This window comes from Bos mutus, chromosome 19, assembly GCF_027580195.1.
Source record: "Bos mutus isolate GX-2022 chromosome 19, NWIPB_WYAK_1.1, whole genome shotgun sequence".
NCBI lineage: Eukaryota > Metazoa > Chordata > Mammalia > Artiodactyla > Bovidae > Bos > Bos mutus.
The window spans coordinates 34,853,162-34,871,645 of NC_091635.1; the positions used below are offsets into that span (position 1 = coordinate 34,853,162).

General features: G+C 49.1%; 1 protein-coding gene across 7 annotated transcripts in view; it reads right to left on the reverse strand.

Moving 5' to 3' along the window:
* Positions 1–426: 426 nt before the first annotated feature.
* Positions 427–18,484, reverse strand: part of PECAM1 (platelet and endothelial cell adhesion molecule 1) — a 94,053-nt gene continuing 75,995 nt past the window's right edge. For 3 of the 7 annotated variants that reach the window (XM_070390091.1, XM_070390090.1, XM_070390087.1), the window contains 2 exons: positions 16,739–16,795; positions 427–1,466 (listed from right to left, as the gene is read on the reverse strand). In XM_070390091.1, coding sequence (XP_070246192.1) covers positions 1,243–1,466; positions 16,739–16,795 — 281 coding nt within the window. In that variant the 3' untranslated portion in view covers positions 427–1,242. Of the gene's footprint in view, positions 1,467–6,641; positions 6,665–16,738; positions 16,796–18,484 lie in introns of all 7 variants that reach the window. The other 4 variants (XM_070390092.1, XM_070390088.1, XM_070390094.1 and 1 more) reach the window with 2 other exon arrangements.

The window sequence follows — 18,484 nt, forward strand, 5'->3', positions numbered from 1 at the left end:
AGGCAGAGTCTTTACCAACTGAGCTACAAGGGAAGCCCTACATGGGACATACTTATACTCAAAAATTATTTGTTGTTTATCTGGAATTCAAATGCAACCGGGCATCCTGGTTTTGGGTGGCAGCAGGGTGTGGGGGTGGGGGTGGGGTGGGGGTTGTTACTGTTTTTGCTCAATCTGGTAACAGCCTAGCAAGCAAGCTTCAGTTGCGAAGCCAACACTGAAGTAGCCCCTGATGGATATTAATGACTCAGTGTGCCTGACTCAGACTACCTCTGGCCTCAGTGGAGCCCATGGAGGCCCTGGCCTGCTGACAGAACCTGCGTGGTTTCTCTCTGTGGCCTCCTGGGCTTTGACGGAGGAGTCCTCGGGCATGACAGATATTCTGTATGTGTACGGCCTCTCAGAAGATGACATCTCACGGGTCTGTGAAGAGTGAAGATCAGATTTATTTAATACAACACCCCGCAGGGCCCCTGCACTGCGTAGCCGAGGAGGACGAGGAAGGTGGCTGCAGCGGGGCATGCTCACTAGTGCAATCCCGCCACGGAAGGGTCACAGCCCCTCGTCCACACTCAGGACACCATCAGAAACATCTGAGGACCTCGGGAGACCATTCCTTTTAGCAAGGAATAAATAACAAAAAATTAGTAAGAAAAATATGCATTTCATTTTTCTATTAAAAAAAAAATTTGCTGGAGGCAGCCATCTTCCTGTCCTTTGGCCTTCAGCGTGGTAGAGGAAAAGAAAGAAAGGGGATAGAAAACCAGCCTAAGAACACCTGTGCTTTGTCCAACTTCATTTTCTATTTGGTGCATTGCCCAGAAATGAACCTTGTCTTCAAGTTGGCATCTCAAAAGAGTCGCTCCCAAGCAGCTTTGTTCTCCCAGTTGTGGCAGGAGAGGTCATGGAGAGGACAGGGTGCAGCTGTCCAGTCCGTGCTGAGCACTTCCAAGGAACAAGGACTGCCTAGAACCACAGACCCTCAAAGCACCACAGGCAAAGAGAAAAACTAGCCCCTAAGCTAGGCCACTCTCTAGGGGGGACTGACTGCAAAACAGAAACCGGCTTCTGTACATGAGGGTACTTGGACAAGTTCTCGATTTCTACACAAGACAAAATATTCAAGTTTCAAAATATCCCAATGGCCAGTTTACCCTGAACCTCTGGCTGCCACTCTCCACTCCCGAGGATGCTCCAACTTGCTGGGAGGCAGGCTGTGTGGGAAACTAACCAGCCCGTCTGTTAGCTCTTTATACCCAACATAAAAGTAGTTAAGATGGATTTAAAAACTGGTGGCTTGGCCTGACGAATTGCTACGTTCGGTGGGAGCAGGGCAGGTCCATAAATAAGCGCACAAAACTCTTGCGATACGGGAATCATCTGTTCTTCTCGGAATGTGGGCATCCTCCCAGGCAGGCGCGTGTGCTCACGGAGTCCTAAGATCCGTCCAGGGAGCCTTCCGTTCTCTGCAGTGACAAGAGACAGGACACGCTATGGTCACACCCTTCAAGACTGAAGACTGGCTTGGTGGAAAGATACACAAAACTGCACCCAGCACTTCTCCAAGACGGCACAGCAGAACCGTCATCCGTGGGCACCCCCCACCCTGTGGGGGCAGCTCCTGCCCAGATTCATTCATCTTTCTCTCCATGTCTGTTCTGTGGGGTCTGCAGCCTCTGTTCCCCACATACACGCCGCACAGCAGACTCTCAACCAATTTCATCAAGCACCCACACAGGAAGACTAAGAAACACCCGGTGTCTTACTCCAACTCTATCTCTAAGTTAACGTTCTCTGGGTCTGTTTTGTTTTTTTTTTGTTGTTGTTTGCCTGTTTGTTTGTTTTTGGTCATGCCTCTTGGCTTGCAGGATCTTAGTTCCCTGACCAGGGATTGAACCTGTGACCCCCTGCAGTGAAAGCCCTGAGTCTTAACCACTGGACTGCCAGAGAAGCCCAGAGGTCTGTTTTTAAATTTAAAAAAATGAAAGACCAAACTCAAATGATTAAATTTTTAAAAGAGTTCTAAATTATATGATTCTGCCTTTAAAAAGAATGAAATTCTGATTCATTTCAACATGGATAAACCCTGAAAACAATATGCTAAGTGAAATAAGATAGACACGAAAGGAACAAATATTGTATGATTCCACTTAAATGGGGGTATTCAGAAGAGCCCAGTTCCTAGAGACATGAAGCAGGACGGTGGCTGCCATTCTGGGAGGCAGGAGGAACAGGAAATTAGGGCTCAACAGGTGCAGACTTTGGGTCTGGGATGATGAAAAGTTCTGTGGATTTGGCAGTGGTCACACAACAATGAGATTGGATTTAATGCCACTGAATGAATGGTACGCTGAAAGATGGTAAACTTCATGTGGTGTGTATTTCGCCACAATAAAAGTGAAAAAAAAATTATTTTTAATTCCATGTGCCAGCTTACAGTGTTCTCTGACTGTTCCATGTGGTATTTGTGTTACCTACATGCTGCTCCATGAGGGGACCTCCGTCTGACCCAGGCACTGGTTTTCCTGCTGAGAATGCAAGGAACTGCCCCCAAGAGTTTTCTATACTATCAATTACTGACAAACAACACTGCCAAGAAATAGAAAGTGGAAGAGGTCCTAACGACCTGCAGAAGGAGTTGAAAGGCTAGAGAGGGGTGGATTTTGATGAATGGATGGAGCAAAGGGGCAAGAGGGGAGCAGGCTGGGAAATTCCCGAGTAGAGGGCCCCCGGGCAACAGTGAGTCTGGAAGAGCAGGCAGCACCTGAGTGCATGACACTGGGCCCTCTGTGAGCACTGAGGGTACCCTGCAGTAGGTGGAAGCCAGGGAGGCAGGAGAAGTTGTGGGGACTGGCCTGGGTCTTGGGAACACCATGATGGGGTTCTGTCTGTCTCCCTGAGGGTTGGCTGAGATGGAGTCCCTGTTTCGTTATGGTCCTGCCAGGTCTGAGGAACCTCTCGGAAGGATGCAGGTCTGTGGGGCTCCAGCTGGAAGGCCAAGGCTCTGTCTCCTCCTTTGCCAAGAGAGACCCGCGCAAGCAGGCCAAGAGAGCTGTGCTGGCCCCCGGGGGCTGGAGGCCCGCCAGCCCTGGCAGCTGCCCTTCCTCCACTTCCTCCACTTGGCCCGGAGGAGTGACCCTGGTGTCCAGCCTTTCTGCAGGCCCGGGACCAAGTCCTCCACCAGACACCTCCGCTGCCCTTTCCAGGGGAAGTGAGCTCAGGGAGCTGCTGCAGGAACAGCTCCAGGGATGGGAAGGGCAGGGCCACAGTTGTCCAGACTTTGGGGGTTTTGAACTAAAGGCTGACACACTCCCATCCAAGGCTGTGCTTGCCTGCTTTTAAATCAGAGCCCAGCTGTCAGACACATGAAAACCGCCAAGAAATCAGCCCACTTTTGGCCAGAACATGGTGTGGACAGTCTCAAGGGTCATTTTGCTTCTAACACTCCTGGGATTTCTACTTCCTGCTTCTTGAATGTGCCTCTTCTGTGCACTTCCAATGAAGCAGATCTGTGCTGGGTGTCTGCTTAATCCTTGCAACAACCAAATGAGAGGGTTCTATTTCCTCCAGTTTATAGATGAGGCAACTAAGGTCCCAAGAAGTTAGGAAATCTGCCCAAAGTGACATGTCTAATAAGGAGCTATCAGGGAAGGGTCAAGTTTTAATGTGGGGCTCTGCTTCCTAAGTCAAAGGTTGGCTTGAGTTGAATCCTGGGTCTTGGGTAAGCAACTGCTATATTCTCCTCATGTGACAGGGGCCTTTTAGGGCCAAGCAAAGTAAATTCCCGATCCATACCCTATGCTGCCAGAGTGTCTGAGGAAAAGAACTTTAAAATAGATATCTAGGTTTTCCATGATAGTTTTCAATCTGCAAGTACTTTGCACAAGTAGTTCTCATCTAAGAAATGTTTCTCATTCTTAAGAAGCTTCTTGCTGTTGCTGTTGTTTCAGTCACTAAGCCATGTCTGATTCTTTTGCAACTCCATGGACTGTATAGTCTGCTAGGCTCCTCTGTCCATGGGATTTCCCCAGCAAGAATACTGGAGTGGGTTGCCATTTCCTTCTCCAGGGGATCTACCCAGCCTGGGGATCAAACCCCTGTCTCCTGCACTGGCAGGCAGATTCTTTACCATTGAGCCATGGGGGAAGCCCTAAGAAACTCCTTAATAGATAGATGTTACTGTTTTTGCTATTGTCATCACCATCTCCATTTTATAGATGGGGAAGCTTAGGCTTGACTAGAGAGCTGGAACCCAGACCCCAGCCTTTTGATCCCCAATCCTGGGCCATTCCCATCGTATTCCAGCTGTCTGCTGGCTCCTGGGAAGGAAGGAGGTGAGCTGTAACTAGGAATTGCCTTTTTTTTTTTTTTTTCAGTAAGAAGGCAAGTTATTTACAAGATCCTGAGAGCCACACAGGTTCAGATTCATCCCTTTAAGTACAGGCTGTTCTCTTTCATGTTATCTGTCTGCCTGGGCCACAAACACGATTTATAAACAAGGCAAAAATGGCAGAGGAAAAATGAAGTCAGAATGTGCCATTGAAGCAAGTCAAACAATACTAAATTAGTATTTGGCTAAGCGGCTATCTCATTGTTAAGATATTTCCTCCAATATGTTTTCAGAAGCAATGGCTATTAAACAACTGGGAATGATCGCCAGGTTTGATTTCAGGAAGGAAATCCCCTCCCATTTCCTTCTGGGCATTTCAATTAATTTTCTCCTGACCCTTGCCAGCTGATTATTAGGGAAACTATACCTGTGTCGTTTATAAACAAGATGCTTTCGCGTCAAGATTCCAAATGCCTTTCCCAACGGCTGGGAATCCCTGTGCTCCCGCCAGAAGACTTAATTATTTTGGGGGGCAGGACCAGCCACGGGTGAGCTCTCAGGAGCAGACTCCTGGGCCTGCTTCTGGGCAAACGGAAAGTTCTGTCTGTCCTAGAGCTCGGAGCCTCTGTCCAGAGAGATCGTTTGGATTGAAGACAAAGTAAATAAGTCGGTCTCGAGGTCCAGCAGACCTGCCTTGGGTGGACACACCATGATTAGTGCATCAGCAGAATATCTCTTTATTTGGGTCCCACAAGGTCCATGGAGCAAAGTTCTCACTTTCCACACTCTCAAAGCTGTGATGGCCGGGACAGTGACATCACTCTTGGAGGGAGTCTTGCGGTGTGGACTGGCTGCGGAGCTTGGAGATGTAGGTTTTCCAGCCCTGGCTCTGCAGTTAACAAGCTGGGTCATCCTGGGCAAGCTATTCTGCTCTAAATTGACCTCCCCCCACACCCCCAGTGTCCTTCAAATGCGATCGTCTCTGATTTCAGATATCTGAGGGGGCTTAGGCTAGAAAAAGACATTCATTTCATTCCTCTTTTCCTTAAATTGATAGCCTTCCTCCATCACAAGAATGTCAGCAGCTTCCTGTCTAAGACATAATAAGTTCTCTGTTTTACAAGAATTCAGACTCGGGCAAAACAAAGGAAGCTGGGGGCCCATTGGAATGGGCTACCAGCAATCTTGCTGAAAGTTCTTCCCAGACCTTAAAGAAGCAATCTGAGAGGCAAACACCTTATTCCTTAAGATGCTAGCTGCCCAGTTAACTTCTATGCTCCTGGGCAGCTCATAAAGAGGTGGAGAGTGGAAGATAAGGGGAGATGGGTCTTTGCAAAACTTGAACTTGGACCTCTGAGCCATTTTTTTTTTTTAACTACACCATGCAGAATCTTAGGTTTCCAACCAAAGATTGAACCCATGCCCCCGCAGCATTGGGAGTGTGGATTCCCAACCACTGGACCCCTAGGGAAGTCCCCTTCTGCACTTCTTTTAAGCATTCCTATCTGCCAAGTGGCAGCTTCCTAAATTTTCCACTGGCTACAGAATGAAACCTCATGATGAGGTACTTGAGTCTTTTCTAAGCAAGCGCTACCTCACCTTTCCCCCCATCACTCCTCACGGGCACCCTCGTCTGCTCCCATCCTGCTGCCAGAGCTTCTGCCATCTCCCCAGCCCTCAGACCTCAGCCCCTGAAGATCTTTCTACCTGGACGTGGCTGTAATGGGCTCGTTCCTCATGGCCTATCCGCATGATCCTTTCCTTGGGGAAGAAGCTGCTAACCAGGCAGCATGAAGCGCCTCGCTTCTGTTTCTGTGGTCTCTGGAGCAGCAAATTTCTCACCTGAGATAATCTCCCTGATTTCCTCACTGGGTCAAAGACCTTCCATGTCCCCCACAGCAGAGGGTCTGGTATGTGAGGGTAACTACACCCCCCGAATCTGCACTGCCCATCCCACCCCCGTCACCCCCCAAGGACCTGGACTCAGAGGGAATATGGACTCTGCTCATCTAGAACTGAGCACCCTAGATTTCCAACCCTGCAGGCCCTTTCCGGGCTTTCGTGTCCTAAGTGGGCTGCGAAGGAATGACGGAAACGGTGGGAGAGAATTTCAAAACCACAGTAGGCCTAGAAAATCCGACAGCCTGAGCACCAGGCTGGTCAGAAGAGCCCAGGGTTCTGGGGTAAAACAGACAAGGCTAGTCCAGGGGTGTCCTTGCTGGGGCTGCAGAAAATGGAGTAAGCCTGGAAATATTTCACTGTTGAATGGACTATTTTTTAAAAAAATAATGCATATGAAACATGTACTTACAGAATATCTGTTTTCCACGAAATCTGCAAAACAAAGGATAAGGCAAAGGTGAGCAGGATGAAGAGCACAAGGAGAGTTAGGCTCCCCATGCCAACGTCTCAGAGGCTGGGCAGGCCAAGGAAAGAGACAGCGGGGAGGTGCGAGCTGGCCGTGCAGGAGACCCCAGCCCTCATGCCTCCTGGGTGCCCAGGTTTATGGCTCCTCTGCCCACAGGTAGCTTCCCCAGGACCCTGTGGCTCCATGTGACAAGCATATAAAGTTCCTGGCAGCCCATTTGACATTTTAAACAGTTGTTTTTTTTTTTTTAAACTTAATAGCACATACTATTTTAGAGGGGAAAAAAGAAACCTGAAAATTATGGAAAAGTAGGAAGCAGGTAAAAATTCTCTCTGGTTCCAAGGTTGACTGAAATGTCTTCCAGTCATTTTCCCATAAGAGTAGAGTTTTTTGTGTTTTTTTTGGGGGGTGGAGGGTGGGGTGGGGGAAGTTATAATTATCTAGTCTATGCCATTTTAGAGCCTCTCTTTTACACATGGTGTGATTTTAGAAACATAATTGTTAGCAGCTATTTAGTCCTTATTCCACGAGTATGCAGTTGTTTATTAAACCAGTTCCTTACTTTTAAAAATTTAGGTTCTTTCCCAGTTTTTGCTATTTTATATGATGCCGCCAGTATCCTCTCTGGGAATAAAGCTATTTGCATGGTTCATACTAGTTTGACTATTCCCAGGAGTGGGATCCATGGAGCAGAAAGCATAAACAAGGCCAACGCCCATGGCATATAGAGTTCAACTGCTGTCTGAAGGGCAGGGCGCCACATCCCCTGGCCCTGGAAGGCAGCATCAGCCCAACTGTGTGGAGATCACACAGTCTTCTTGCTGGGGGGCATGCCGAGACTTGTCCAGAAGGTGAGAAGGAGGGTGAGAAAGCCCAGGGGAACAGGAGACCTTCCATCAAAGGTGAGTGACCACCTGCATTACTTAGAGGTGGTTTTTACTACAAGAGGTGAGAGAGGGCTGTGATTAGCCCTTGAACAGGACCAGACTCCACGAACAGCAGAGTTTCTGAATGGGGGGGTGGCCTACCTGCTATGGCTGATATCCCAAATAGCCCACTATGGCCCTAGCTCTGAAGACATGGAATCCTGGGGAAGGCCCAAGGGAAATGAGAGTTTTGGGGGTGGTTGCTATTCTTGAAGGTGGTGGAGGGCCATACCCTCCTCCTTACCCCCAAATCCTCATTCTTCCTTGAGAGGCAATCCTAGGGACCTTGGTTTCTACCCGGTCCCCTCCACCGCCCCCCAAGTTCAAGCCCCTTCTGAATCTTGGCTGTCCCGGGGCCCGACTGTCACAACAGGAGTCACAACCTTCTGTTTCTTTCTTGAATTTAAAAATATCCTGTTTCCACCAGTCCACTTCCCCCTCAAACTCTGTCTTATCACAGCTCCATTGTGCGTCTCTTCTAGAGGGAACAGGGCCAGGAGTTCCTAAGGGGCCCCCTTCTGTCCTGGCTAGGCCAGAGGCAGGCGTCAAGGGCCAAATGGATGAGTCAGCCCGACCAACAAGTCAAGCCATTGTGTGAACTTCCACACATTGAGTGAGGCCGTGGGCAGCACCCACCCCCCAGCCAAACCTGACCTGGAGGACCCAAAGGACCCCATGCTTCCCGCTCCTTCAGAGCCCCAGGGCTTCTGGAATCAGACCCACGAGAGCGAGAGCCTCATTTCCTAATGCAATATAGACTCGGAATACCAACATTTGAATGTAATACATTTGATAACGTATTATAATAACACATTCATAATGTATTATTCTAATATCTTCCCCCCTGGTGGCTCAGAGGTTAAAGTGTCTGCCTGCAATACTGGAGACCCGGGTTCGATCCCCGGGTTGGGAAGATCCCATGGAGAAGGAAATGGCAACCCACTCCAGGATTCTTGCCTGGAGAATCCCATGGACAGAGAAGCCTGGTGGGCTACAGTCCACAGGGTCACAAAGAGTCGGACACAACTGAGCAACTTCACTTACTTACTTACTTATAATAACACTGATTATACTGATAATACTGATGGAGCACCAAGCTACACACACTTGTTGTTGGTACTAGAATCTTGTGGGTAGTGTCCCTTTTTTTTTTTTAATGGAGTAAGTTTTATCTCCTTGAAGTAGCAGAGGCCACCCTGGGGGCAGGCTAGCAGTGCCCATGGGCCTAGTTTGCTCTGGGCCTCTCAAGATGGGTGTGGAGAGGGGGCACAGGCCCTCAAGTGCTCTTTCCTCCCTCCCAGAGAGGGCATGGCACAGGGCCCTCCTCTGATCATGACTCTCCATGATCAGCCCCTCCCTGGTCTACTGGAGTTCTCCCTTAAGAAGAAGCCTGGAAGTCTGAATTCCAGGCAAAGAGAAAGTAGAAGAGGGAGGCTGAGTGAAGGAGGTGGGCCCTTCGAGGCCCAGAAGACAGAGGTTAGTGTCTGGAGCAGGACTTGGCATCTCTCCCTAGAACCACAAGTCATCAGGTGGGAGGTGCCCAGGACACCTCCAAGGAGGGACACACGACTTCTAGGGAGGAAAACCAGCTCCTGTCTTGGGGGAGTCACAGGAAATTAATTCCTTTAAACCAGAATTTCTTAATGCTGGCACTACTGATATCCTGGGCTGGATAATTCTTTGTCAAGAGGCTTGTCCTGTGTGTTATAAGATGTTTACCAGTATCCCTGGCCGCCGCCCATTAGATGCAGGAGCAACCCCTTTCCCCACCCCTTGCCAAATTATGATAACCAAAAATGTCTCCAGACACTGCCAAAGGTCTATTGCGTTGAGAACCACTGCCCTAAACTGCAAATCTTATCCTAGGCCTGAGTGCTCTCAGAGGGAAGAACTGACTGTGTTGTTAATTAATTATGAGAAACCACTTATGCTCTGATCTTTAAAACTGGAGTAAATATATGTTAATAAGTTATGTTTTGGATGAACTGCAAACCATTTTATAAAGTACTTTCAGGATACACTGGAGCCCTTTGAAACCATCAAGTGCTGAATCAGAGTGAAGGTACAAACTTCCTGGGCTAGCCAGGAATTCCAGTTCACACAAGGCTCAACCAGGCTGAGTGCAGCTGATGACTAAGCCATGGCAATGCACTCCAATATTCTTGTCTGGAGAATCCCATGGACAGAGGAGCCTGGTGGGCTACGGGCCATGGGGTCACACAACTGGAGGGACTTAGCATGCATTGCTGACAAATCCTAATCTCGGGCAAAATAAGTGGAAAGGAAATAACTTGAAAGACCTAAAGTGCTAAGCTTGCAGATCTAAATTATGAGGCAATTGTCAGCATTTTCTCCACTCCTGAGAAAGCTGAAGTTTCCTGAGAGGCAAGATCTCCTTCTCCACCCATTAATTCCGGCTGTGTCTTCGGGGCTAGTTCTCTTTTTCTCCTGAGGCTGACTTCAGCTTGGTCTCTTTCTGATAAAGTCTTCTTAGTTCTGAGAAACCCTCTCCTTCCCTCCCTAATAGGCAGGGAACATGTAGCAAAGAATGGTCTAATGGCTGAAAGTGAAGCAGCTCAAAGGTGGAGAGATTTCCTTGCCTAGGACGAAGAGTTAATTGCTGGGACAGGAAGACGTGTGTGTCAGCAAGTTAGCCAAAAAGTTCTTTCGGGTTAGTCTAGCCGCTGGTGTGGCAAACCCAGACAAACTTTTTGGCCAACCCAATAGAGGAGCACAGGGAACTCTGCTCAATATTATGTAACAACCTAAGTGGGAAACGAATTAGCAAAAGAATAGATACATGTATATGTGTAAAAAAAAAAAAAAACCAAAGTAACTCCAATGGGAAAATAAGCTTTAATACAAATTTTTCTAGTTACACTACTATAATTAGTACTCTGTGGTTCAGTTTGCCAAGTGGTTGGTGTCTGACTCTTTGCACCCTCATGGACTGCAGCATGCCAGGCTTCCCTGTCCTTCACTATCTCCTAAAAATGATTATTTCAGGTGTTGGAAGAGTTAAGAGTAAGAAGAAACACAGCGCCATTTGTGCTTGAGCCACTGTTAACAACATATTAATAATTAATTTGAATTTTTCAATACATTTTCAACTATCAGAAAAACAACAGAATAGCAGATGTGTAAGACTGTGGTCAAGACTCAGTGGGAGGTAATGAGTTGGAAGAGTTGCCTCCTTTCTCCTTGTTTTATAGAACTCACCTGCCCACCACAGCCCTTATCCACTCAACGGCCATGTGCATTCCTGAGACACACCGAGATGTTCACCTTGCAGCAACTCCGCTGAGGCCAAGGGCATTTTATTGAGAATTAATGAGGAAACTGGGCTTCCCTGGTGGCTCAGTGGTAAAGAATCCGCCTGCCAACGCAGGAGACTCAGGTTCGATCCCTGGGTTGGGAAGATCCCCTGGAAAAGGAAATGGCAACCCACTCCAGTATTCTTGCCTAGGAAATCCCATGGACAGTCCATGGGGCTGCAAAGAGTTCAACAGGACTTAGCAACTCAACAACAAGGAAACTAATTGGTGACAAGAATTGGGGATGGGGCAAAGTCCTACAACCTGATGAAGGTGGAGCTGAGATCAAACCCCAGGGCTCCTACTGAACATGTTTTCCATCGGGCTGCAGTACAGAGAAGCATCCAGGCTGGCCTCGGACCAACACAAAAGCAGCAGCAACACAGTGCAATGGGTCCTGAGACCCAGGACTTAATTCAGATTTGAAGGGCAAACTTGGAGTCAAGGATGGGTAAAGGATTAGGGTGGACTCCAAGGGACCCCGGGGTGACTCTTAGAAGTGACTGAGTCCCCACCCCTCATCAACAAGTTCCAGGGCGTGGGTCGGGAGTGACCAAGGCATAGACAAATGACCATCACTTCCAAACACAGGACACTGAGGCTCTGAATGTTATGATTGTAAGGCCACTTAAGATCATTCATCCAATCCCCTGATTTGACAGATTAAAACAATTGAACATGGTCAAATTCACAGAGACAGAAAGCAGAATGGTCATTGCCAGGGGTTGGGGGCAGGGTCTGGGAAGTTATCGTTTAGTGGGTAAGGAGTATCAGTTAGGAAAGATGAAAAAGTCCTAGAGATGGATCGTGGTGATGGTTGTATAACAATGTGATTGTACTCAGTGTTACTGAAATGCACACTTAAAAATGGTTACAATGGCAAGTGCTATGTATTTTTACAGTTAAAAAACAAAAAACAAAAAACTGAGCTTCGAGCCTAAAGCCAAGATCTCAAAGACCTGGTGCCTCCCATAGCCCATCAGCTCCCCAGACACTCCTCAGCCTGCAGCCTCCAACACCCTCTCCAGGGCCCTGGTCCTACCCAGAGCCCCACCCTAGAGCTGCTCCTTGGGGCCAGGCCTGCCCGATGCCCTTTGGCTTATCTAGACAAGCAGTTTTCCTTTGTATCACTCAGGGGGAAAAGGGAGTCTAAGTGCCAGAACTACGTCCTGTGAGCCATTTCCCAAAATAGCCAGCCCTGAAGTGATGCGTGTTGGAAGAGGATGGGAAACTGAGAAGCTAAGGTGGGGAAGAATGAAACACTAAGAAGGAAAGGTCAGACAAGACCCCGCCCTGTACTCGGCTTACTCACTGAGACCTACTTCCACTGGGGCCTTTTATTTTTATTGTGGGTCACACCCTCCCCTTAAAGTACACACACACACACACACACACACGTTTCTGGGTTATCTCTACTAGCCAGTCCAGAACAATCACTCCAGGATTGCTGGGGAGTAAGAAAGACTCTACCCCTTTGAATGAGAACCAGAGCAGAACTCAGAACATCTAGAAAATGGTTCTAAAAGCATATGCCCGGCCTGACAGCAGCCGCACATGGGAATTTGTTAGAAATGCAAGTTCTCAGCCCACTCCCAACCTACTGAATTAAGGGTGGTGCCAAACTACCTGTATTTTAACCCGCCTGCAGAAGCCCTCATCAAGATTCGAGCCCATGCCCCTCATTCCACAGAGAAGGTGACCGAGGTCCCGAGAGGCTCCCTGACTCACCTGGGGTCACCCAGACCACACCATGCTATTACTCTTACTTTGTAAAGAGCAACAGAGTTGAATGCTCTAATCAGGCTGATGACAGTGGAAACCAGTTGGTTTGGCAACACAGAGAGGGAACATGAAGCTTATGAAGGGCATCGCACTGCAGCCAGGCTCCCTGCACCCCATCCCTGCTCTGCCACGGACCAGAGTGAGCTATGTCACCTCTGGGCCCATCTCCCCATCTGTAGGGCAGGAATAATAACGGAGCCCCCATCAACCCTGTGATGGGTTTGAGCGGCTGATAAAGGAAAAGAAAGAAAGAAAAGGGAAGAGGAATCAACCAAGGCTCCCAGCCTCCTCCTTTGGGCAGCAGACAAGTGGGAAATGTTCAAAAAGAGGAACTCCCTTGGCTTCCAAGACGCTGGCTTTTGCAGCAACGATGTGGTTTTGGCTACAAGGCCCAGGGCTTCCTCTACCCATCTGACAGGAGCTGGCTGCCAGGTTAGAGACCAGACTGTAGAGAGACCCAAGCCCCAGTTGACCCCTGATGGCCCAGAGGGTGCCGCAGGAGTGCCCCGGCCTGGGAGTCCGGAGCTGGCTCTCGTCTTGCGCTGGGCCAGGCACTGAACTCTATGGCTCGAGTTTTCCTTATGCATTTTTTAGCTAAAATGGATTGACTGCTCACCCTGGTAAGAATGGGCTTCCCTTGGTGGCTCAGACGGTAAAGAGTATATCTTTAATGTGGGAGACCCGGGTTCGATCCCTGGAGTGGGAAGATCCCCTGGAGAAGGGAATAACTACCCACTCCAGTATTCTTGCCTGGAGAATTCCATGGACAGAGGAGCCTGGCGGGCTACAGGCCATGGGGTCGCAAAGAGTTGGACTGCTGTCTCATCCCCTTCTCTTATTTAGTCTCTTCTCTGTTTAATAGTTGAAGAAACTGAGTCTCAGAGAGGTGAGGCATCTTGGTCAGAGTTGCACAGCTGGTGATGCGGCAGTACCAGGGCAGGGGCTCAAATGTCTGCCAGCAAAACAGGGCCCTGCGCCACCTCAAATCTCTACTGGGTTGGGTTCTGTGGTCTAGCTTATGGTCTGTTTCGGCTAGAGGGGAGCAGGCGGGTTCCAACAGCCGGGGACTGAAAACTCAGGCATCTAGAACCACCCTGGGGACCCTGAAAAAACGCACTAGAACAGTTGCCCTAAAGCAGAGTAGAAAATCAGAGTGTGTCACCCTAAAATAAGCCACTTTGGCATAAGGGTCATTTTGAGCTGGAGGCAAATAAGAATCAACGGAGGCAAGCTTTCCAGGAGCTTCCCTCATTCTTTTTCTTGTTAATTATCTGTCTTTTGTCAGGCTAATCTGCAGGGTCCCTAGACACTAGCTCTTGGGAATCCACACAGGGTGAGACCTTCACCAGCAGCCTGGGGCCTCCCTGGGTGGCCTCAGGTGACCCGAGAGCCCAGGCCTCCTGTAGCCTGGGGTTCCTGCAGTCTCCACCCTTCACCAGCTGCCCTTCCTCAAAACCAAAGGAACTCATTTGGTGATCAGGAGTGTGGAATCCAGCTCTGGGGTGGGCCAGTTTTCAGTGAAAGTGAAAGTCGCTCAGCCGTGTCCAGCTCTTTGTGACTCCATGGACTGTATAGTCCATGGAATTCTCCAGGCCAGAATACTGGAGTGAGTAGCCTTTCCCTTCTCCAGGGGATCTTCCAAACCCAGGGATTGAACCCAGGTCTCCCACATTGCAGGTGGATTCTTTACCAGCTGAGCCACAAGGGAAGCCCAAGAATACTGGAGTGGGTAGCCTATCCCTTCTCCAGTGGATCTTCCCGACCCAGGAATCGAATCGGGGTCTCCTGCATTGCAGGCAGATTCTTTACCAACTGAGCTATCGGGGAACTAGCACTAACCTCGGGAAACTGTTTTAAGCTAAGTCTCGTATCCTCATCTGAAAAATGGGATTTATTGTGGAGGATTGAAAGAGGTAATGTCATATAGGCCACTTAGCACCAACAGTAAGTGCTTAATAAATGTTGAGTTTTTGCATAACCAAAGCAACTGAAAGCAAACCTTCTCAGGGACCATGAGGAAAGCAAAGGGCATTTTTATACAAGTACCCGACAGGACCAACCTTGAGCCCTCTCTGAATTTCAGCTTTCTGTTACACTGGAAGAACGGAGGGAGGCTGTTTCTGAATTTGTGTTTTGCTAGCTCTGAATAATACTAAGAATGCAAAATGAGACACTGAAGCTAAAAATCCTCCAGGAAATGGTTTTCAAAAATTATTCGGTCAGTGTCAGGTTCCCCACGGGGCTGAGTTTCTGATCTAATCATGAAAATACCACCTTTTAAAAGATTGATTAAGGGGCGATTCCTAGTTGAGATAACAAGTAGGCTCTTGAGGTAAGACAGTGCTTTCCAAACACTGGCAGCATCAGAAATACGTGGGACCTTGTTGGGAGTACAGATTCTGATTCTGTGGGTCTGGGTTGGGCCTGAGACCACCGTTTTACCTGTCGTGGACCTCCCTTGGTGTAGCCAGGCTTTACTGAAGTTTCCTAGCCTATTTGAATAATTCCTTTTCCAAGAATCCACTTAAATAGAGGCCTATTGTACAGAGAAAGATATCTGCATAGTGACTGTTTTCCCTCGGAACGTTTGTGCTTTTGGGGTTGTGACTTATTTTCAGTGTAATATATCACATAAGGAAGGTGGCCAGTAATATTGTAATAACTCTGTTTGGGAGCAGATGGTTACTAGGTGGTGATCATTTAATAATAAAATGCCAAACCTTTATATAGTAAATCTGAATGTAACATAATACTGTCCATCAGCTAGATTGCAATGAAGAAATAAAAATAAATAAAAGGGGTTCTTGGTAGATTTCATTTCATGATAATGAAATAGAAAAATTACACCAAAAAACGAGATTGTTGGGAGTGATTCTAGTTTGCTCTACACCTGAAACCAACACATTATAAATCAACCATACTTGAATAAAAATTTTTAAAAATAGATAACTAATAAGAAACAGAAGGAGAAGGGGGTGACAGAGGATGAGACGGTTGGATGGCATCACCAACTCAATGGACATGAGTTTGAGCAAACTCTGGGAGATAGTGAAGGACAGGGAAGCCTGGTGTGCCACAGTCCACGGGGTTGCAAAGAGATGGACAAAACTGAGCAACTGAGGAACAATAAGAACCTGCTGTACAGCACAGGGAACTCTATTCTAGACTCTGTAATAGCCTGTATAGGAAAAGCATCTGAAACGAGTGGATGTATGTATGTGTATCACTGATTCGCTTTGCTGTATGCCTGAAGCTAACGCAACATTGTATACCAACTCTACTCCAATAAAAATTTTTTTTAATTAAATAAATAAAAGTGGTTCTTTGTGGATTTTATTTCATGAGAATGAACTAGAATCATTACATAAAAATGAGATTGTTAGGCACGGCCGAAGTTCCTTGTCTGCCCAGCCCTGGGGAAAGCTCTCTGAGAGGAAGCAGTGAAGGCAAGGAGTGAGGCGGGGTCTGGGCAGAAATCACAGGAAGAGGAAGTGAATCCCTACCCGTCTCCCTCGCCCAGACTCAGCGTGCTCATCGAAAGGATGTAGCTAATATCCTCCAAGCAGAGGTCTGACTTTGCCTGAGGCCTTCAGGAGCCTGGCGCACCAGGGCCTGTGTGAGGAGCGGGCGAGGCCCCTGAGAAGAGGCAGGTAGGACTGCGCTGCCTCTGTCTGGGTCAGGAGTGCCCGGACGGCTGCTGGGCACCTCGTGAGCACACAGTGGCTCCAGGACACGCTCCAGTCCGCCCGGCCCTTAGCTGGGCGTGAACGAGTGAGGCTCTGTCTGCCTGGCAGGCAGCCCGCCCTCAGTAAGTGTGCAGCGACTACGTAAATAATACACATGGCCACTTTCTCAGGGTGGAGGGGAGAGACTGTCGACAACTCCAGTCCAACGCTGCACTCTCTTTGGTCGCCTTTGTACCTTCTTTCCCCGGTCCACACCCGAGATCCCATGGATGAAATTATAGGAAGTGCCCTCCCCCCGACCCAGGCTGGGGGTGTGGGGGACTCTCACTCACCAGGATCAGCTTTCCGGATTTCACTGTATACCGTCTCCGTGCCCTTTGTTCCCAGACCTGGAAAGGGGCCAGGCACAGGTCAGCAGACAGATCAGCCACTGCTGAAGCAGGAGAATGTTGGGGTGCCCCAAGCAAGGTGGTGCCCCATGGTCCACCCCATGGCCTGCCCCAGGAGTGCTGTCTGCAGCAGCCCCTGGCGTCCTTGTCACCACTGAGCCCGGGCCACTTCCTGGAAGATCTAGGTCTCTCACCCTGGAAGTATGAGACCGACAGGCCACTGTGGGACCCTGGACCCTGGGGGTGTGGGTAGAGGCGCCCCCCCATGCAGACCTGGAGTCTTCAGCTCTGCGGCCCCCTATCTCCTTCTCAGCCACTGTGACCCTGTGTCCAGTTGTTCTGCCAGCCCTGTCCCAAGAGGCTGGGACAGGGTCTTCCAGTCACCCTTGGGAAAGTCTGGGTTAGAGCCTGGGCATCACTGAGACTCTAAGGATCTGCGGAGACCCGCTCACAACACTAGACAGCTGCGCTGGTTGATTTCAAATGCCGAAAATCTTGGCCTCAATGCAGATTCTGATTGAGACGGTCCAGGGTGGGCCCTGGCACTGGTCTTTTAAGAGCTTCCTGTGCGTGCTCAGTTGCTTCAGTCGTGTCTGACTCTGCACCCCATGGACTGTAGCCTACCAGGCTCCTCTGTCCACTGGATTCTCCAGACAAGAATACTGGAGTGGGTTGCCATGCCCTCCTCCAGGGAAGAGCTTCCTAGGGGGTTCTAAGATGCAGACAGTGTTGAGATCCTCTGGTCTGGACTCTTCCTGAACAGCAGACAAGATAACCAACTTAAGGTGTAGGTCACACCCAGAGGAGACTCAAGGGTTTGGGAGACAAAGAACGCCCACTACGGCCATCTGTTTAAATTGACGTCCATGCACAGGTTGTGTATATACTCCTGTGCACACACTCACAGTGTATCTACATGCATTGCACACACACTCACACCCTCAGGATGGAACCTGCCACTTCCCTCTCATTTGCACCAGAGACCAGGAGGCCTTATTGTAGAAAGACGCCTGGTGCTCTGTGGCCAGGATTCCCCCTCTACAGATCAGGAAACGGACCCCCAGACTGGGTGACGCTTCCTACCACCATGGGCAGTGCCACCTGGACGTCGCCTTCCTCAGTGGCAGATGGCCAGGGCACATACATTGATTCTAACTACACCAAGACACCCTCAACTCAGCAGACTCCCCTCTCCCATGCCCTGACCCTGCCTGCACTCCTCCACTGACTGCAAGGACCTTTTGTTTTGACCCATTCCTCCTCGTCCTCCGAGCCCCAGGACAGGCTTTGCTCCTACACTTGGGTGCACACACCCTCACACATCTACATCCTCCCTTACATACGCCCCTCTTTCCTGGGCCCTGGGCAGTTTCATGGGCTCCCACAGCACTTCGGGGACACTTGCCCATGACACTGACCCTACTTGTCTCCACAGCTGTCTCCCCTGGTGGACCCCCCACTCCTCTAGGGCAGCGTCTTGGGTCTTGTGCGCCTCCAGATTCCAGACCCTGTGCATCTACCTGGAGGCATCTATAAGGTTTGATGGGATAGTGAAGACAACAGTCAGTCTCCCTGCAGGGGTCTCTGTCTCAGACCTTCCGGAAGGTTTGACATGATCAGCCTGATCACTGAAGTTTTAGGTCTTAGGATGAAAATCACCATCATTCACTACACGCACAAATGTGGCGG